We start from the raw sequence: 22,419 nt of genomic DNA, 5'->3' as shown, positions 1-22,419 counted from the left end.
ACACATAACAAATGAAGATTACAAACATGCGTGCGATGTATGGACCACCTTTAACATTCAGAACATGAAAGAATATACAATGCTATATAACGAAACCGATGTCTTACTGCTTGCAGATGTTATGGAAAACTTCAGGGATGTATGTCTCAATACATACAAATTAGATCCTGCATGGTATTTCACAGCACCTGGGTTGGCTTGGAACGCAATGCTGAAAATTACAAAAGTCGAACTGTCTCTATTGACTGACATCGATATGGTACTCATGGTTGAAAAGGGTATTCGTGGTGGTATTTCACAGTGTTCTCATCGATATGCGAAGGCAAACAATCCCTACATGAAAGACTACGACAAATCGAAACCAAACAATTACCTCATGTACTTGGATGCAAACAACCTGTATGGGTGGGCAATGTCTGTAAAACTACCATATGCAAACTTTCAGTGGAGCAGTACAGACATCGATGTAATGAAAGTTAGTGACGATTCACCCACAGGCTACATATTAGAAGTTGATTTGGAATATCCTGAAGAACTACACGACGTACACTCTGATCTACCTCTCGCTCCAGAACGTAGAGTCCCACCAGGATCGAAAATGGCAAAGCTTCTGACAACTCTCTACAGCAAAGAAAAGTATGTCGTACACTACAAAAATTTAAAGCTTTATTTGAGTCTGGGTATGAAACTAAAACATGTTCATAGAGTTCTTAGTTTCAGTCAAAGCAATTGGTTGCAGCCGTACATTAATCTGAATACCATGGAGCGTACAAAGGCGAAAAATGATTTTGAGAAAGACTTTTTCAAACTTATGAACAACTCAGTTTTTGGAAAAACTATGGAAAATATGAGAAATCGTGTGGACATTCGTTTGGGTACTAAGTCCAAATTAGTGGAAAGATGGGTTAGCAAACCGAACTTTAAGAGTCGAACCATCTTCATAGAAAACCTAGTTGCTGTACATTTTTAGTAAGAAAAAAACTTTTGTTAAATAAACCTATTTACGTAGGTATGAGTATTCTAGACATATCAAAGACACTAATGTATGATTTCCACTACAATGTAATGAAAGAGAAGTATGGGTCTAATATAAAAATGGTGTACACCGATACCGATTCCCTGATATATGACATCAAAAACTAAAAACTTCTACGAAGACATGAAACATTTAATTGGATTATTTGATACAAGTGACTACCCCAACCCCAACCAATATGGGCTTCCCCACGTAAACAAAAAAAGTTCTGGGTAAAATGAAAGATGAACTTAATGGTCGAAATCATGCGAGAGTTTGTAGGACTACGATCCAAGATGTATGCGAGCAATATAGAAGACAACCATTTCATAAAGAGGTCTAAGGGCGTGAAAAAAGCTGTAGTTGAAAATGAAATTACCTTTAGCAACTATAAAGACTGTTTGTTTAGTAACATCGAGCACTACAAAACGATGAATACAATTCGGAGTCAAGCACACAATCTCTACAGCGTAGAACACCATAAAGTGGTACTTTCATCAAAGGACGACAAGCGTTTCGTACTCGAAGACAATATCCGAACCCTAGCATGGGGTCATTATAGAATATGCGAAAACTGTTAAATTGTAAATGTATGTAAGAGAACATACTATGGAAATTCAAGTGTATTGTAAAGATAAATTCGAAGACCAATTTTTACCTAGACCGTTACGGTGTCTTATTGTAGGACCGTCTGGGAGTGGTAAAACGAACTTGTTATTGAATTTCATTTACAACAAAGATGGAGTTCCGTTCAAGAATCTATACGTGTTCAGTCGTTCAATAGAACAACCTGCATATGTAGATCTGCGTGAACAATACAGTAGATTAGAAAAAAACCTTAGAAGACAAATAGCGTTTTTCTATTCGTCCTGTGAAGATCTCATTTCTATCGATGACTGCAAACCAAACTCACTTGTGGTGTTTGATGACTGCCTCCTAGAAGAGCAAACTAAAATCAAAGACTATTTCATTAGAGGACGTCATAAAGGGATTTCTTGTGTCTACCTGAGTCAGAGCTATGGTCGAGTTGATATGCAGGTCATACGAAACAATGTTAATCTGTTGTGTCTGTTTACAATGAACAAGTACTATACAAAGAGAGTGTTCCAGGACTTTGTAGGTTCTGACATGACTTTCAACCAATTTGAGGCTCTCTGTTTTGAGTGCTGGAAAACACCTCGTGGGTTCATATCTATTAATACAACAGCTAAACCACAAAAAAGGAAATACATGTGCAATTTAAAAAGGAAACTAAGTGTTGAATAATACTTCGCTGTACAACGTACCAGTATAAACGTAATTTGATGTTTAAGTATAAACGTAATTTGACGTTCATAAACGTAATTTAACGTTTAAGTATAAACGTAATTTAACGTTCATAAACGTTATTTAACGTTCATAAACGTAATTTAACGTTTAAGTATAAACGTTATTTAACGTTCATAAACGTAATTTGACGTTTAAGTATAAACGTAATTTAACGTTCATAAACGTTATTTGACGTTTAAGTATAAACGTAATTTAACGTTCATAAACGTTATTTAACGTTCATAAACGTAATTTGACGTTTAAGTATAAACGTAATTTAACGTTCATAAACGTTATTTGACGTTCATAAACGTAATTTGACGTTTAAGTATAAACGTAATTTAACGTTCATAAACGTAATTTGACGTTTAAGTATAAACGTAATTTGACGTTCATAAACGTAATTTGACGTTCTAGTGTAAACGTGACTTGAAAGATTTGAAGAATAACGCTGTATCTATTACTATAAGTATACAACATGGCGAATAAACTAGATGCAAAAGAAGCAAGGCGACTTGAAAAAATTCAGACTGTCTTGGCTGCAAAGTTCAAACGTGCTGAACAGGATGAATTAAAAAACTTCTCAAACAAAAATACTATATCATCAAATGCTAATGAGACGTCTACCAATCGTAACATATCAATAACACATGATCGACCGCTCACTGTTTCTAAAGCTCGAAAGTTGGATGAGTTTAAACCGGAAATTACAAAGTGAGTTTGCTCAGACTCATTTTAAAGAGTTAGAAGATGTTCGTGAAAATGAGAAAAAGTACGAACCAATCACCAGAGCCATTAGGGAACAACAACATAGAGAATTGGAAACACAAAATATACGTAGTCAAAACCGTATGAAACAGTTGGTAAGATTTCAACCTCAAGCATCAGATCGTTGTCGAACGTTTGAGGATGTAGATTACGATGATGAGCCAGAAGTACAACCTCAAGAGCAATCGATGAAACAGTTGATGGATTCTAAAGTAGTAACACTTGGTTCTCTAGGAGCCCGATACCTTCCAAAATCCAACGACAAACAGTTTGGTATTTGGTACGATGAAAATCTAGAGCAGCCGGATGATCGGTTCCGAACCGATTACATTTGATTATGATGACATTATATTAGTCAGCTCTCAAAAGAAATACAAAGGGACTGAGGGTCTTTGGAGATTGTTGACGAAAAACAATATAGTAGAGAAGGATCTGTACACCGATGAAGACTGGAACTCTTACAAGGACATATTGGTGAGGACAAACTCGCTTTTCCAAAGAAACAATCCCAAAAGTAATCGTCCCAAATCAAGTCAAGGACTAAAGTGGAAACATATGATAAAACCTATTTGGGATGAGTTGGTGAATGGAAAAGTGGCAACAATTGGTTCAGGGTTAAAGGTTTACAATGAAAGTCCGGTCGAATATAAGTACATAAAGAACTTCAAAGACCTCATTGACAGGTTACACTACATTCAAGCTCAGGAAGAAGCTGGAAACAACAACTTTCATAATGAAAAACTGTCTGTAGTTGATTTCCTTCACGATGAAATGGAAGACCTAATTGCTACACCTAAAGGGTTGAAGTACCTAGTCAGATGTTTGTCTGTTTTGCCTGAACATGTTATAGAAGGTAAAGGGCTTTTGAACGACATCATTAACAAGTTACCATTCGAGTTACATGCGCCCAAGAACTGGAATCTTGATACGTACAACTACTGTGGACCCGGCACCCAGCTTGACAAGAGACTTGTTAGGGGAGATAAGGGAATTAATCCCCTCGATGAAGCTTGTAAGAAGCATGATATATGGTATAGGGATCATAAAAACACAGAAGACAGGTGGGAGGCGGACAAAATATTACAAAAGAAAGCTTGGGAGAGGGTTACCTCAGATGATGCTGACTTGAATGAGCGTATGGTCGGTCTAGCAACAACAGGAGGAATGTGGTTGAAACGTAAACTCGGTATGGGGTTAGGAACTTCAGGATGTATCTACCCATCAGATATATAAAGCAATGAAAGCAAATATTTTTTACCCTATATATAAGAGAGGATATAATAGAACAGTGATCAGTGGTAAAACCAGTGATGGAGAAACTGTATATTGAATTTTCGAGCGGTATAGCAAGAAGTGAGTATAGAACTGCAATGCCAGTTTCAGAGCTCAACTTCAATGCACCCAACAACAATACAACATTCAAACTGGATCATGGAGACGCATTTTTATGATTCACGCATAATGTACCACATTCAAGGAAAGTATGTGCAAAAATCTGATGGATCTGATTATCAAACTAACTCTACCGTCAAACTGGTAGACAACTTCGCGGCCTTCTTGTTTTCAAGAATAGAGCTGAGGAAACACAATACATTGATCGACACAGTAGAACTCCCCGGCATAACCAGCACTATAAAGGGGATTGTTAGTTACAGTAACACTGAAAAACAAACACTCTCAAGTAGTGGTTTCTCATCATCGTTTACAGGAGGTGGGAAGTTTGAAGCACTCGGCACACTTGGGCATTTAGGATTAGGGTTCTTTGACCACCTACGTTACCCGATGTACAAGGGAGGTTTTGAAATCACATTTACTAGGAATGAAGATAATGATGCGTTGTTTCACTGGAAAGGGGCAGGTCCACAGCAACGGATCCTGGCGATGGGAAAATTGTGATAGAGTCGTTTGTGTTACGAGTCCCCATAGTCGATTATACCAGCACTTCCAAAATTCAGTTAATTGATGGTTTGAAACATCTGAGTGACAAGGATGCTTTAGTCTACAACTTCTTTCAATGGCAATGCATCGACAAAAGAGGGGTGTTCGGTTCATCATTCAGCTTCGATATTACAAGTGTTTACAGAAATGTGTACAATCCTAGATTTGTTATAATCGCACTTCAGACAAACAGAACAAACACCCAGGCAAAAGATCCCAGTAGATTTGACAGCTGCAACATCAAAAATGTGTCTGTGAAAATTAATGGAGAAAGGTACCCTCAGGAATTGCAGAATTTTGATATTACTAATGGTATATACAGGATCATGTACGATCAGTACCTAGGGTTCCGAAAAATAAACTTCGGAGACAATAACGTGTTAGTAAACCTGAAAGAATTTATTGATAACTCACCTTTGGTTGTAATTGACACACATCTACATCAACCAACAACAGACAGATCTCGAAGTGACATTCAGATTGAATTAGATTTTGTAAAAGCTATTGCATCTCCACAGGGGAGTAGCGGCACCACAGCATATGTTGTTGTTGTATCTGAGGCACATTTCTCATATGACATTACTCGAAACATAATCAAATTCCTGTAAAAACAAATAAAAAAAAAACAACAAAAAACAAAAAAAAGTAAAATAAAAATGTTTTTTTTTTCATTAGTAGGCGGCAATTATTGTTTTCATGTCAGTGTTTTGTATATAAGAAAGCGTTATAGAATGGAAAGTCAGCATAATTATACAGTTCGGCTATCCGAAGCTCAAAAACGTAAGCTTCGTACAGCGTACAAAAGACGGAAACCTACAGTAATCAGATTATCTAATGAACAGCTGTCTCACGGAAGTGATCGTATACTTCTTTCTGGAGAGCAACACAAAGCCGTTTCTAGAGCTGTTAAGAACAAAAAAGGTTTACAATTGCTTCTAAGTTACAACCAACTCGTATCTAATAAACAAGGAGGGTTTTTGAAGGAAATTATGGAAATGGTGGATTCGTCAGTTCCTGGAGGTAAACGCTTCATCTCTCCATTAATAAGAAGAAAGTTGGCTCCTTTACTGAGAGAAAAATTTATACCTTGGTTAAAGAGTTTAGTCGATGAGGAGTTGGACACCATTATTGAAAAAGACCCTACGGGTAGAGGGTTGAAACGACGTATTGGTCGGAAAACTTGATGCATTGTTGTCTGTGAATAAAAAAAAGAGATCTTCCCGCTGTCTCTTGGTGAAATAGAAAAATTAGCAGGTATATTAAACATTAATGAGTTTAAAGGTGTTTTCATGCGACAGTTACTTCCAGACAAACCTACAAATATCGAACGTGGTATTGTAAATCTTGGTGACCTTTCATCTGGTGGTACTCACTGGACGTGTTATGTGAAACGTGGTTGAAAAGAAATTGTATTTTGATTCATGTGGCGATGTCAATCCTCCAATAGAAGTAGTCAGGTACTTGGGGCCAAAAGGGTTGGTTTATAACTCAGAGCGTATTCAGGGGTTTGACGATCCTCCTATCTGTGGACATCTGTGCCTGGAGGTTCTACGACGAGATTCAGCTGGTGAGGACTGGGAACATATTCTTCGTAGTATAAGAAACAATAAAAATGCATGGAAACCGTGGTTTTATTTTCAACAGATTTGGAGACGAAATTGAAATTGGATCAATACCAACTCAACCCAATTCAGACCCTTCTCCTGACGAGATAATTGAGCTTGCAAGTGATGTATCAAAAGTCTCACAAGATTTATTCGAAGTCAAGAAATTATTGGAATCGCATTTGGTAAAATCGGAAAAAATAATAAATGCGATCGAGATTGTCCCCACTAGTACCGTAAATGGTGAAAAGATATGGGGCAGCTTCCTACTGAAAAACCACCAGAGAATTGGTCAAGTGAGCAAAGCAGTGGAGCCATATGATGTGGTTGTCAAAGTTCAATTGAGTGAATTAGAAGGCAAGATATACATCATGCAGAAAAAATTCAACAACGAAATAAAAAATATATGGAAAGAGGTTTTGAAGACTTCCATGATGGTAGCAACTTCATCTAAAACTTGTATAGAATTATAAGTATATAGAAAACTGCAACCATGCCATTACTCAAACTAACTGGAACTGAGTCTGTACTGACTCTCCATCTAGAACACCCCATCCACTTGGATCCAAACGAAGAGTATTATATGGCTCTTGTTGGATTTTACTCTGAGAACAACATATACAACTTGTTGCAACATGCAAAAGTCTATTTTTGGGACTTGGGAATACATTTCATTCCGAAACCACTGATACTTCAATGTGGTTACTGGACCATTGAAAAACTTGAAAAGAGTTTCAGAGATTACATACAGTCGTTGAATCTTAGTATAAATTCTGACGATTTCAAGATCTTTAAAGATGGTGACAAAATATCAATTAATTCTCCAATTAAATTCTACTTGGATAAAACCGTTAGTGATCTCTTAGGTTTTGAAAAATCGGATGCAACAAACTTACAAAAAGAATCGTCTTACTTCAACTCAAATGAAAATGTAATTGCATCGAATCCACCGAATCTCAGAGCCGTTGATGTCATCGAGATACACTGCAATATTGTCAACAACAGTCTTGTCAATCATGATGTTCACTCTCACAAACATTTAGAGACAGCAATCCTCTACTCCTTTTCCCCTAATGTACCACACGGCTACAAAATATCTCAATCACCTCAAGAAAAACACTACATACCTCTTCGGAGCGGTTTACGAAAGATTCAACAGATCACAATCACACTTGTAGACCAAAACAACCAACTGCTCCAGAACAACCATGCAAACAACATCGTCTATTTAGATCTGATCAGTAAATCACAAACACATACATACTCACAATTGTGGTAAATAAAAACGCGTGGTGTCGGTGGCGGGGGGGACAGCGATGACATGCGTGGTGATTCGCGCGGCGCGGTTCTGACTACCCGTACTCACACTCTTAGTCGCTCTCTAAAAAATTGCGGTGGCGGGACAGCGATGACATGCGTGGTGATTCGCGCGGCGCGGTTTCTGACTACCCGTACTCACACTCTTAGTCGCTCTCTAAAAATTCTGTCCCAGATTCGGTCTCACACGGTTTGTCCCAGAACCGGTCTCGGGTGCTCTGTCCCAGCAACGGCTAAAGTATACTACTTCTAACAACAAATGGTACAATGAGGACTTAAGAATATTAAAGGCCCAACTTGACAATGCTTACTATTTATTCTGCAACACTAACTGTAACAGGTCTAAAGAAAATTATATTGCTCTTAAGAGAACGTACAAGGCAGAAATTAAAAAAGCCAAACTTAATCATAATAACAACATAATTGACAGTTCAAACAATAAATCAAAAGCTGCATGGTCTGTCATAAATCAGCTTAGAAATGTTAACAGTAAGCCTCCCAATATTAACGCTAATTTAACGCCTGATGCTTTTAACAATTTTTTCTTACCAGTGTAGAACAAATTTGTAATAGCATACCAACTGATGTAAATAAGCCTAATCATAGTGTTTTTCTTGACAATAGTGAGAACTGTGCAACAGGAAAACAATTCAGTAGGGTTATTCACTCTTAGAAGTTTTACAGTAGAAGAAGTCTACCTAGCCATAAACCAACTGAATAATAGCACTTGTCTTGATATATATGGCACCAATGCAGCAATAATGAAGTTATCAGCTAGGTCTATTTGTGAAGTACTAACATATCTTTTCAACTTGTGTATTAAGCAGGGTATTTATCCTGACAAACTAAAAGTAAGTAAGGTCATTCCAATACACAAAAGAGGGCCTAGGGATGATTGTGCCAACTATAGGCCAATATCCATTGTTCCGACGCTGTCAAAGGTCTTGGAACGTCTCATTCATGAACAACTTTCCTCCTTCTTGGAATCAAATAAGTTATTGTCCAAGAATCAGTACGGCTTTAGACCTAACCATAGCACTGTTGAAGCTACTCAGGATTTGATCTTGAATTGTTTTGAAGGACTGGAGAACAACCTGAACGTTCTTTTCAGATCATTTGATATGTCCAAGGCCTTTGACACAGTGTCGCATCATATTTTACTGGATAAGATGTATTTTTATTCTATTGACAACAGTGTAGTGCAGTTCTTAAGATCTTATTTGAACAATCGATGGCAATCCGTATTCCTAAATGGGTCTTACTCAAAACAGTTAAGTGTAAAACAAGGTGTCCCACAAGGGTCCATTTTGGGACCCTTGCTTTTCATACTCTATGTTAATGACCTGCCGTACAACCTAAATGCTCATTCAGTAAAATCATTTCTATTTGCTGACGATTTGGCAGTGTGTGTCCAGGGTAACAGTGCAGAAAATGTGGGTTACATAATCGACGCCAAAACTAAAACCATTCATGACTGGTGTAATGCAAATAAGTTAAGCCTTAATGACGGGAAAACTCAGGACCTTGCTTTCAGCCTTAGCAATCGGGGGGAAGTAACCCACTCAAAATTCTTGGGGTTCACAGTCCAGAGCAATCTTAAATGGCATCAGCAAATTGACAGTCTTGCGAACAAAATTTCAAAAGGCATTTTCATGATCAGAGCACTTAAATGCAGTGTCTCTGTTGGTGTTCTGCTCTGTGTTTACTATGGCCACATACATAGCTACCTCTCTTATGGAACTTCAATCTGGGCAAACCATGGATATGTACAGAAGCTTTTTGTGCTGCAACAAAAAAGCAATCCGTCTGATTTGTGATGCACACTGGCAGGCCCACTGTAAAGAGCTCTTCATTAGGTTAGGTGTCCTTTCATTGCCTTCTATGTATATATTTAGCACACTCTTGTTTGTTAAGAGGAACTTGGCACTTTTGCCTGCAATGTCTGAGGTCCATAACTATGCAACTAGAAACAAAAATAAACTTATAAGTGAACGATGCAGATACTCTGCAACTCAGAAGAGTTTTCTATACCAAGGCATAAAAATGTTTAATGTTTTGCCGGAAGGTATTAAAGAGCTGCCACTCACTAGATTTAGACAAAAACTAAAGAACTTTCTAGTTGCAACCTGCTTATACGATGTAACAGAATTTTACGAAGTTGTTAACTCTTTAAGTTAGGTTAAGTAACCTTTTAAGTTGACTTTGTTATACATGTGAACATGTTTACAACAAATAAATATTTGATTTGATTTGATTTGAACATAAAGGGGGCTTACGTTAAATCCTCAACATCTATTATTTAAAAATTAATTATATTTTTACCATTAATGTTAAAATATTTTAGTGTAAATCTATGAGCAAGGTTAACATTAAGAAGGTTGCTTTAAATACAAAATATATATTATTTCACAGTTGAACAATTAATAGAAAACATACTATATAATAATACAGTGTTAAATAAATAAAATAAAATAATAATCTTTTACAGTCTATAGAATATTGAAACGTGTTGCAAAATATAAAAATAGTCTAGATTTTTATATTTTACCCTACATCTTAGGACAAAGGCACATAATCTGTGTATATTTTTGGTGACTGAAAATGTTTGTTTTGTTTGGTTTTAAAACATGTAAATTGTGTTTTTCGTTGACTGGGCAATAGTTGATGGTTGCATAAAATTTGTCAACTTTATTTAAATTTATTCATGATTTCAGGCTTTAATTCAAGATCGTTGATATAAAGATCACTTATCGTTACAGTAGATTGGCATTCTCACATTTTGTTTTGTATAATCTTTTTAAATTATAATGATTTTGATTTCAGAATGCTGTTCGAATAGCCCGTGCATTGTTTGATATAATGCTTCGTAAACATAATGCTCTGATGGCCGGCCGGCTCCTGCGCATATGCTTGATGCTTGAGAGGCAACAATGGGACATTGAGTCTGAAATGAGACAATTCGGCATTCTTGGTCAGGATATCATTGATAAGATCGAAAATCAAAGGAATCTCACTGTCCATAAACTGCGTGAAATGGATTCTAAGGAAATCGGTTCGTTTGTTTTAGATTTGAAACCTATGTTTTTTTATTTTAAATTAGTACTGTGAACTTAGCCTTTAAGGGTAAGTGAACAGAATACTGTAAAGTGAATTATTTATTAGAAATAGAAAACACACTAATATTTTGTCTGGTGAATGTACCAAGACTTGTGTATAATCAACTATGTTGCCTTAGGCTCATTGTTGCGCCACGCTAGAATGGGAGAGGTAGTCAAGCGTTGTGCCTTTGAGTTTCCGTTGGTAGACGTTGAGTCTAGTCTTCACCCTATTACTCGCACCATCTTGCGCATCCGACTCACCATCCACTGCCGACTTCAAGTAAGGTTCAAATGTACCATTTCTTAAAAGAATATACAAATAGGCTATTGTAGTTCTCAATATTATATACCAAAAATTAATATTTAAGAAAATGGTAATTGCTGTCTAGGTGGAATGATAAAGTTCATGGAAGAACATCAGAAGCATTTTGGGTTTGGATCGAAGACCCAGATAACAAACTACATGTATCATTCAGAGTACTTCTGTTAACCAAAAAAACAAGTAAGTAATGTTTGAACTGCATTTAAAACTTCCGTTCAACACAAATTGTGTATAGTTTCTTCAATTTATGATTATTTATGACTTCTTCTATCATTGTATAAACAATGCACAGATCTTACAATTCTGCATTATGTGGTATTCGGTTTCCTGTTGTTAGCTAATGCAATCTTGCTTGTGCAGTCTTCTATATAAAATAATAGTACCATATTGGTTATGTCAACTGTATTAATTACATTGCTTTCAACAGTTTGCATTATAATCTGTTTCTCTTGTTAACTTAATTAATAATGTTAATCCTTTGCATACTAAGGGCTGATCTGTCGTCCTTATCGTTTTTCTCTTTGAGGACTGCCAAACAATCCATCGGCCATTGGTGAAAAAGACCACGGGTCAATCTGTTGCGTGGTTTAGTGTCCAAGATATGGGCCTACATTTTTTTACAAACTCTTGTAAAACACTTTGAAAGCAGTTTCCGTGATTTTACGAAACACAAACTTTTGAAGGTAGCTGATCACTTAAGTTTTTGGAACGCTGAAAGTACTGAAGAATGGGGGTCACTTAATTTTACGAAATTGATGTTTTCATTTTAGCGTATTATAATTTTGTTATAATCTTGTGTTACGTAATTTGACATCTTATTTTGTTGTTAGTAACACTATTCTCTAACAGCTGGTGACTTGCATTGTTTGTTTATTTTCATTCATCGAGATGGACGCTTACACTGATATCATGGATTCTCCAAAAACTTTCCAATTTTTAATACAAATATACTTATTTGTCATTATACTGTTTTGTGCATACATAAACATTTTACAATATTGTAAAAAGAAATTACATAACATTAGTTTTTTTTTTATATTGAAGATACTACAGGATGAATTTTCCAAAATCCTTTCTTAGACAATTGACAAACTCTTAATTTACAAATCACCAAGAAATGCAATGGCATCAAATATTACATAGTTGGTTTTTATTGAGAGTATTGCTCTTTTCTTTTCCAGTTCAGGAACTCATCCATGGTGTAGAATGGGCGGCTAGAGAGCCATTTAGTCAATGCTGTCTTCAGTCTCTGTCCTTGTAGCATTTTTTATCTTCAGGAAGATGGTTGAAGATTTTTCTGCCCATTAGGATGGTTTCCTTTCAAATATAGTGCAGTGTGATGTAGTGGCAGGTGTTGTAAGTATGTAGTCATGGCCTTGTTCCAATTGCTCTTTGGTCAACATGGACTATGACTTCTCTGATGTATAGGCCGATAATCGTTATGATTCCCTGGTTCTTAGTAAGCATTTAGTGCCTATAAAGAATATTTATCAAGTTTCATGGTCCAAGCGTTTTATATATATATATATAAAACATTATATATATTATATATCATGGAGTTCATAACATTATATATATAATGTTATGAACTCCACATTATAGGGTTATCTTTATGTTAAAATAATACATCGTGAACTAAAACCCTTTTAAATTTCTTTTATTTCAGACACGTGTTTTCGGTGTAAACCATCTTCAGTGTGAACATTAACCTCTAACTAAATAATAAACAAAACCTAAATATACCGAAACACGTGTCTGAAATAAAAGAATTTTAAAAGGGTTTTAGTTTATGATTTATTATTTATATAATATATATATATTATATATATATTAAAATTTCTTTTATATATATATATATATATATATATATATATAAAAAGAAGGTAGGAAGAAATTAAGTTAGATAAAGGTAACTTGGTTATTGTGCAGGTTGCTCCTTGGGGAGGGCAAGCCTGATTATGGGATTTACAGTTCATCTCTCAAAATAGCTCTTTAGCAAAAGTCTGAGACATCACTTTCAGGCTGAACCTATGCTATTCTAGCCTATGCAGATACAGGATTAAGTATGTCGATCAACAGATAGTGATTCTCTTGGATAAACACTTTCTTTGGCCTCAACTAGCTTTTGATATGTGTATGTCTTGCCAAGTCATTAGGAAGTGGTTCAGACGTAAACATTGCCATCATTGGCAGAGTTTCTTTGCAATCATTTGAAAGAAACTCATTATAGACACAGACAACAAGTTCATAAACTGACTGATCAGGCTTAATAAATGGATTTCTGAAACGGGTCATCTCTCTTATTATTATTATTTCATTTTAGGAAACACTTGCACACTTTAGAACTCACAGCCAAGTGATGAATTTGTCTTTAGTATCAACAGAAACTCTTAGATCTTGTCGAAGGTACAGAGGTAGGCAGATCCTACTAACACCACTTGGGGTGCAAACTGAGGACTTTGATTCTTCAAGCCTCCTTTTAAATCTAATCGTGTTAGGATTATATATTTTCATTATTTTATTATGAGTTATACTTTTTTATGTAAAATTTTAATATATTTTTTCAAGTAAAAGGCATACACTTTATTCTAGGATCCCATTTTTAATGTATGAAATAAAAGTAAGAGCTATGAATTGTAGTTCTTATACTATAGACTTTTCTGGAATCTCTGCAAATCCCTTTAAAATAGCTTTGTAATCTTAGCTGACATTTTATGCTATCAATCTCCTGTGCTGAACTCAAAAAATCACTAATAATAAAATTTAGTCAATATACAGGGTGGCGCATTTGTTAGTTTCCCCAGAAGAGAAATTTAAAGGCATTATAGGTTAATTGAATGAAGCACTTTTAGGCAAGAAAACAAATTCATTATATGAAATTACATATATATTACCATACAATGTTATAGCAGTTGTTCGAAATGTCCACCTTGATTTTGTATACACTTCATACAACGATTGAGAACAGAATCACAAATTTGTAGCAATAAAGGTTTATCGTTACTAACAAGTTCAAATGCTTTTCTGATTAGATTTCTGAGTTTGTCAAGATTTTGCGGTTTTGAAGCATACACAGTCTCCTTTATAATACCCCACAGTGAAAAATCACATGGGTCAGGTCTGGTGAGCGCGCAGGCCAATCGATTGTTCCATGGCGACTAATCCATTCATTACATGTGTTATTTAAAAAATCTCAAACTTGGATACTGAAATGTGCTGGGACACCATCTTGTTGCCAGATGAGTAAATGAATATTGAAAACAAGATTGTTTCTGAACTCGGGAACTACTACTTCTTGCAGCAACTGTAAGTAACTTTCTGATTTAACATTTCCTTGAAGAAAATAAAGACCAATCAGTGCAGTATTCGAAATATCTCCCCATATTTGAGGCACAATACCTACACCAGGCACATTGAGTTCTGCTTGGATTACGTTATGAGGATTTACATCCGACCAGCACACGCAGTTTATGGCTGATTAAAGCATCCATTTAGTTTGAAACATGTCTCATTACACCACAAAATCGATCGCAAGAAATTTGGATCAGCCTCTGAGCGGATAATTATTGTCTCACAGAAATCTAATCGTCTATCGGAATCATCATGAAGCGCTTGGAGTAAAGATGGACGGTATGGCTTAAATTTTAATTGCTTTAACATTCTTTGTACGCTTCTTCTTGATATTTCTAGTTCAGCAGATGCCTTACGAGTCGATTTCCCGGAATTGACTACAAAAGCTACAGGTTTTTTTCGTTCAAATTGATTGTGGATGACCACACTTGGGGCATTTAAAAACACTTCCTGTGTTTTCAGATTTCTTATTTGATTTCTTATTTGACTTCCGCATATACTGTCGAATGGGTATCGCGACACCTGGATATTTACCACTAAATTCTTCAATAATTATGGCAGTATTTTTTATTATGTTTTCCTCCACAACTGAAGGATGTAAACTCGTAGTTGGGTTGTAAACATTTAAAAAACACACACACAAAAATAACAGACGCGAAGAGCGTCACTTTACAATATCCACTGGAACAGACAACAATGAACTTACTCTGTGTTGCCACCAACTTAATATTGTTACCAACCTATCGAAACAAAATATCCCAATTTATGGGGAAACTGACATGTGCGCCACCCTGTACAATGACCACTTCTCCGGTGTTACAGGCTATCCAGAAGGAGCCTCAGGAGTTGATAATCACGATTCCTGTAGGTGAGCCTTTGCCAGCACAGTACCTGGTACGAGTGTGTAGTGACAGTTGGCTGGGTTCCCAGAACTCAATACCTCTGTCCTTCCAGCACCTCATATTGCCAGAGACACATCCTCCACACACAGGTAACATGTGAAACAATCGTATTTTAGTATATCTTTACCTACTTGGACTGATTTCTTGTTAATTAGAGAGAAAACAATTTCTATTCTAGACTTGCTGGAGCTACAACCTCTCCCCGTGACAGCCCTGGGTGACACTGAGCTGGAACTGCTGTTTCCCTTCACTCATTTCAACCCCATCCAGACTCAGATCTTCCACTGTCTCTACCACACAGACAACAACGTGTTACTTGGTGCCCCCACCGGCTCTGGCAAGACTATTGCTGCTGAGATAGCTATGTTCAGAGTCTTCAAAACAATATCCAGGATCTAAGGTCTGTTTAACTTTTTCATACATGAATTATAGCAAAATTCATGATTTTTTAATATTTTGTTATTATTTATAATAGAAAATCTTGTTTCATTTCTAATCATGACTTCATATAAAATGTTAGCCAATGTACTATTCCATTAATGGTTTACGCTGACAATAAAATAACTATAATTTCAATTTTGTGTTATGTGTTGGTGTGAAATAACAGATAATTGTTACAGGTAGTTTACATTGCTCCACTAAAAGCTCTTGTTAGGGAGCGTATAGTTGATTGGAAGGTGCGTCTACAACAAAAGCTGAACCGACCAGTTGTTGAACTTACAGGTATGTGTTTAAAGTTGGACTTCATGACATATTTGTGATGTAGCTTTAAACTCAAATTTATTTTTGTGCTTTTATTTGTCTTTCAGAATATTTTGCACTAGCTACTATAAATAAATGTATATATTACATTTATTTATTATAACAAATATATAGGCCTTGTTGTGATATCAATGTGTCATAATATGTATTTGTTCTAGGATAGTAACATTTAAATTTTCTGGTTTACATCATATTGAAACATTGCTTACATGATTAAATATTTGAGATATTTCAGCCTCAGCGTTGGAAAACTATCTTTAGTAATGTTAAACCGAAACAGGTCAGCAATAATACACAACAGAAGAGAGGAGTTACTAAATTTAATCTAGGAATGATTTTTTTTTTTTAATAATAATTCTTATTACTATATTGCAATACCATTCAGGGTCAAATCAGAAAGTATGACTGGGGAATGTTTGGTCACCCACTATACAATTCTGGCCATCAGACTAGGCTTGTACTATCCATGACTTATATTTAATTCCAGGTGATGTAACACCTGATGCCCGAGCCATTAACTCGGCCGATGTGATCGTGACAACCCCTGAGAAGTGGGATGGTATCTCTCGGAGCTGGCAGACCAGAGGTTATGTGCGAGATGTAGCACTCATCATCATCGATGAGATCCACTTACTCGGTGAGGACCGAGGTCCTGTGTTAGAGGTGATTGTGTCCCGGACCAAACTACATCGCATCTCATACGGCCCGCACTCTGCGCATTGTAGGTCTTTCCACCGCCCTGGCCAACGCACGTGACTTGGCTAACTGGCTTGGCATTGGACAGGTACTGAGTCTTGTAATAAACTGACTGATTCATTGTGAGCTGAAAACATTTTTTCAGTAAACAAGTTCATAGTTATGTAAATATAAATGAAGATTTTGTCAAGGTTATGTTATGTTTAGTTTCAATTGAATTTACTATTGTAATTAAACATTACTTTATTCATATTTATTACGTACATTTATCCACTTTTACAGATGGGATTGTACAATTTCCGGCCTTCAGTTAGGCCTGTACCGTTGGAGATCCACATCAGTGGCTTTCCTGGTAAGCATTACTGCCCTCGCATGGCTACCATGAACCGGCCAACATTTCAAAGCATCCGTCAGTACTCTCCTGCACAGCCTGCTCTCATATTTGTATCTTCACGTCGGCAGACGCGCCTTACCGCACTTGATCTCATTGCGTTCCTTGCTGCTGAAGATGAGCCTAAACAATGGCTTCACATGGATGAAAGTGTATGTTTTGCAATCAATTATTTTGTTTTTAATATGAATGATGTTTGTTTTTTGTCTTTTATAAAAATAGAAATCCTCATACAATCAATTTTTTTGAGACGCACAGTGATTTTGCGTTCAATTTTTATTTTTTGTTTTAAATCTTGAATTTCCTGTTCTTAAAATTAGAATTCAGCATTTGTTTGGAATATAATTAAGAGAGACGTATTAATAAAATAACTGGTGTGTAAACCATGTGATGATGTCACTTTGTGACACAATATTGGATTTATTAAGAACTTCATCAAGCTATAAGATTGAAACGTGTCTTGATCACTTTGGTTACTTGTTTTTGAAATAATAAATTAACTTTGTTAAATGTTATTGTAAGCAAAAACATTTACCCTACTGTTTGTTAAGACAAAGTTTTTTGACTATTTCAAAATGAAGTAGCTTAGCGTACAAACTAAGTTTCCAAATTTGTCTACTGTTAATATAATCCTTTATATCCAATATGTAATACTTACCAGGTAGAGTTTGTCCCTTATGTGCTACATAGTAATAATAATAAGATCTTAATTGTTATAATTTAACAAGTATAAATTCTAATTTTACTCCATTATAATTTAATAGACTAGTATTTCAATAATATATCACTTTCTGTCATTTTTGTGAAATCAACCTAGTATTTGGACAGATATAAACCATTGTATTGCTAAAATATTTTAAAATTCTCGTATCTTATGTTAACCAGAGATCATTTAATGATATTAGAATTTAATATTACTTTATCAGTGTAAAACTGTTTTTCTACTAGTCTCAGCCAATCATAAAATTTCTTTAGACTTTTTTTGCAGCAACTTGCATGCAAACTTATTTAATATTTAATAGTAGAAAATGAGTGTGTTATTGTGTGTTGACATAACAGTTTTTGTCTAAAATATAGTTATTTGAACTGTATTTGAATAAACATTCCTACATCTAATTAATGATTTTTACCAATTTTAATTATATTATAATATTTGGAAAATGCTGTTGTAAATATATGTTTAGATAAATAAGAGATATGTTTTTTATGTTATATAACTTAAATTATTATTTATTTATCTACTCTAAAAAGAACAAGAATTGTAGTGTTTCATTTTAACTTTTAATCAGTCCAACTTTACTTATAATATTGATTTTTTAACTTTAAGGAAATGGAGCAGATTGTATCTGGAATTAAGGACTCAAATCTAAAGCTCACTTTGGCTTTCGGCATCGGAATGCACCATGCTGGTTTGATAGAGAGGGACCGAAAAACTGTTGAAGAGCTGTTTGTTAACCAAAAAATACAGGTTTGTAATTTATGATATTGTCATGTTACATTTTAATTAATTGTTTGTTACAGTAGTCTATTAAATATTATGTGCAGTTTTGATTCATTTCTTATTCAATACATCAAGAAGAGATAATTTTGTTATAACTGCAAACCATCCTCAGAAGATACAAATTAAAAGTGAGACCAGAATTTATATATTCATTCTGATGGAGGGTCCATTGGAAAAAAACAGTCTCTGTTCTCAATCCACATTATATAGGCACACCAAGTCAAGGGGTGGGTTTATTCAGGTTTAAAATTTGATTTAATATATTGGTACAATAAAGATTTAGTCTTGTTTAGTTATGATTTAATCAAATTGTTATGACGTTGCATAGCTGACCAAAAAATATTCAATTATGTTTTCTTTGAGCTCAGCAGATATTAAAAAATTACAAGTGAGAATGTTATTAAGCTAGTTGTGTGATTTGTTGTAGGTGCTGATAGCCACAGCCACCCTGGCCTGGGGGGTGAACTTCCCTGCACACCTCGTGGTGGTGAAGGGCACTGAATATTATGATGGCAAAGTAAAACGTTATGTAGACATGCCTATCACTGATGTACTGCAGATGATGGGACGTGCGGGGCGGCCACAGTTCGATACTGAGGGAGTTGCTGTTGTACTGGTAATAATTATCATTATTAATATACTTTAAAGTTAATAACCAATATCAGAACAAAGATTAATTATTGAATTCAGTGTCATTGATCAGATCACCCCAAAGTTGTCCATGATATGTGTTTTATTTTGTAGGTTATATTCTAAACTTTATTTACATTATGCTACTAATAATGTTTTCAAGTTCAAAATTTGTTCATGGAAGCCACAATGAATATAGGGGTTTACTTTTGCTATCAATCTGAACTAAATTGAAATAAGTACACTACATAATCTTTATTGCAAAATACAGTTGTGTTAAAAGTCTCCCCCTCCCCCTATTAACTTTTCTATGAATAGAGATGGAGTGATATACTTTGGGGGATGTTTATATGACCAACTGAGGAGTGTTTTGGTGTATGAAAATGTTTGACTCCCTCCCCGAAATGACTTAACATCAATATTTATATTATCAATTAATGATTAGATTACTTGAACCATATCAAATAGCCTCATAAAGGGAGGGAACCCTTTTTTTGAGTTTGACACCTAGAAGCATAGGTCTACCCATATGGGGTATTTTGGGACATCTCAATTTCATTCTGATGAGATGCTCAAAATGACTACTATGTACTTCGACAAAAAAAAAGCCTGGATTCAAAACCACATCTCACATTTTGTAAGATTTCAGATGTGAAGAGGTGGTAGGCAACTTCAATCCTTGTCCTCAATTCATTGGGGTTTGCGTGGTTATTTAAGTTTGCATTGTTTTATTAAACCCCCACAATAAGTTACATTAAAGGTTATTGTTATGCAGATGAAACATTCACTCACTGCTGAAATCTTACAGAATGTGAGAGGCGGTTTTGAATCCTGGCTTTATTTTTGTCAAGAAGTTCATGGTATTCATTTCAAGCATCTCATCTGAGTGAAACTGATATGAGAGTTCAAGACTTTTACCATTTAATTTAGTACAAAAATTATCCACAAGTAATAGGGTTTTATAAAACAATTCAAACCTTAATTAGCCACCAAATTTGATAGATTAACATTAGAGACCTCTAGTTTGTGCTTCTGTTTTAATGCCTTTAAAATGAGGTGTCACTTGCTAGGGGTTCCTACTTTTTAAAATGTTTACTTACCCCCATAATACCCCATTTTGGGGGGAAGGTAAAAATTTTCATATATCAAAATCCTCCTCAGTTGGTCATATAATCATCCCCCACAGTAAATCACTTTATCTCTATTTGTAAATTAATGGGGAGAGGTATTAATTTAAGACACCCGGTGTATAATGACTATGATTCAAGAGTTACTTTGTTACTGATACCAAATTTGTATTCTTTTTATAATGGGAGCCAACCACAAATTATTTTAAAATATCAAATGAGGCTTAAATAGCAATTTATCAATGTATATTATTTGGTTTAAAATAAAGTTCATTTGAATATTTTGGATAAACGAAAAAAAAAATACATTTTTATTTTATTGAATTTAAAAAATATACCGAGATATTAAATAGTTTTATTAATAGATATTTGTGACAAAAATATTTCTTCTCAATTCTGGTGGTTACTAATAAATTTGATCTTAATAGATATACCCTCAGAAAAATGGGAGCAAAATGCAGATTTTTTATCTTAGCTGGCTTAGGAGATGTTCAAATCTTAATTTTGGATGTTCTCTATTTTTAAACATCAATATTTTGATTGAAAGGTCCACGATATGAAGAAAAACTTCTACAAGAAATTCATCTATGAGCCGTTTTCCAGTGGAATCAAGCCTGTTGGCTGTGCTGGCTGACCACCTCAATGCGGAGATTGTTGCTGGTACTATCAAGAGTCGACAAGAGGCTCTTGACTACCTCACCTGGACTTACTTCTTCCGTCGGCTGCTGTGCAATCCCACCTACTACGGTCTGGAGTCACTGGAAGATCACAATATCAATCGGTTTCTCTCCACTCTTGTTGAGAAGACCATTATTACTCTTGAGGAAGCAAAATGTATAGTGACACTTGAGGTACGGGTTCAAGTTAAAAATACGATATAATACCTGCTGAAAAGATTCTATTCTAATAAAAAAACAGTTTGTTACCATTCCAGTAAGTAGTAATAGTAGTAAGAGGTAAATGTGGTGTGACAGGATGGACGTGGATTGAGTACAACATCACTAGGCCGCATCGCTTCCTTCTACTATCTCTCTCACGAGACTATGCTGCACCTGCAAAAATCCCTGGGAGAAATGTCGACACAAGAAGATCTGCTGCAGTGTCTGTGTAATGTGCATGAGTACAGCCAGCTGCCTGTGCGCCATAATGAAGATAACCTCAATGGGTAAAGTTAATCTGTATTATATACTATTAAACATATTGTGTTCTTTGCTGTGTTCTTCAGGTGGACCTGTATTATAGTATATCAGCTCAGCTGAAATCCTTGTTATAAATATAACACAATCTAAACACACATTGTTCGAATTCTAATAGCTGATAAGGTCGAGGACAGGGATGTACAAAAAACTATTGACGTTGTACATTTTGACTTGTACAATCTAGTTCTCATTACTGGCTGATCATTGCAAATGTGAAGTGTGGAGCTACTTGTTGCTTTGTGATATTTATAGCAGTTCAAAGTGTTTTAATAATGTTGATATAAAATTGAATTATTATTGGAGTGTTTGTTTTTAAATTAAATATTCATATTGTTTTAGTGATTGTGCTAATCTGTAAATATTATGTTGTATAAATCATGTTTCCTCAAATCCTTTATTACTTCTATGTGATAATTTCAAAGTAAACCTACTGCATTTCCAAACATTTTAAACTTGTATTTTACATATAAATAGCATAAAACTGTTTTAT

At 35.2% G+C, this 22,419-nt stretch overlaps 1 protein-coding gene across 1 annotated transcript in view; it reads left to right on the top strand.

Annotated features, from left to right (window-relative positions):
• LOC124371862 (activating signal cointegrator 1 complex subunit 3-like) overlaps positions 1 to 22,419 on the top strand; it is a gene marked incomplete at its 5' end in the record, with an annotated part of 54,737 nt that overhangs the window by 25,192 nt on the left and 7,126 nt on the right. Inside the window, 18 exon segments of the mRNA XM_046830229.1 lie at positions 10,774 to 11,002; positions 11,186 to 11,313; positions 11,315 to 11,328; positions 11,438 to 11,501; positions 11,503 to 11,559; positions 15,553 to 15,712; positions 15,802 to 16,001; positions 16,003 to 16,023; positions 16,244 to 16,346; positions 16,873 to 17,066; positions 17,068 to 17,169; positions 17,364 to 17,624; positions 18,800 to 18,940; positions 19,401 to 19,589; positions 21,278 to 21,325; positions 21,327 to 21,581; positions 21,705 to 21,895; positions 22,269 to 22,275. Coding sequence (XP_046686185.1) covers positions 10,774 to 11,002; positions 11,186 to 11,313; positions 11,315 to 11,328; positions 11,438 to 11,501; positions 11,503 to 11,559; positions 15,553 to 15,712; positions 15,802 to 16,001; positions 16,003 to 16,023; positions 16,244 to 16,346; positions 16,873 to 17,066; positions 17,068 to 17,169; positions 17,364 to 17,624; positions 18,800 to 18,940; positions 19,401 to 19,589; positions 21,278 to 21,325; positions 21,327 to 21,581; positions 21,705 to 21,895; positions 22,269 to 22,275 — 2,364 coding nt within the window.

Source organism: Homalodisca vitripennis, unplaced genomic scaffold, assembly GCF_021130785.1.
Source record: "Homalodisca vitripennis isolate AUS2020 unplaced genomic scaffold, UT_GWSS_2.1 ScUCBcl_2163;HRSCAF=6640, whole genome shotgun sequence".
NCBI classification, from domain to species: Eukaryota; Metazoa; Arthropoda; class Insecta; order Hemiptera; family Cicadellidae; genus Homalodisca; species Homalodisca vitripennis.
This window is presented reverse-complemented; position numbering and strand designations above follow the sequence as displayed.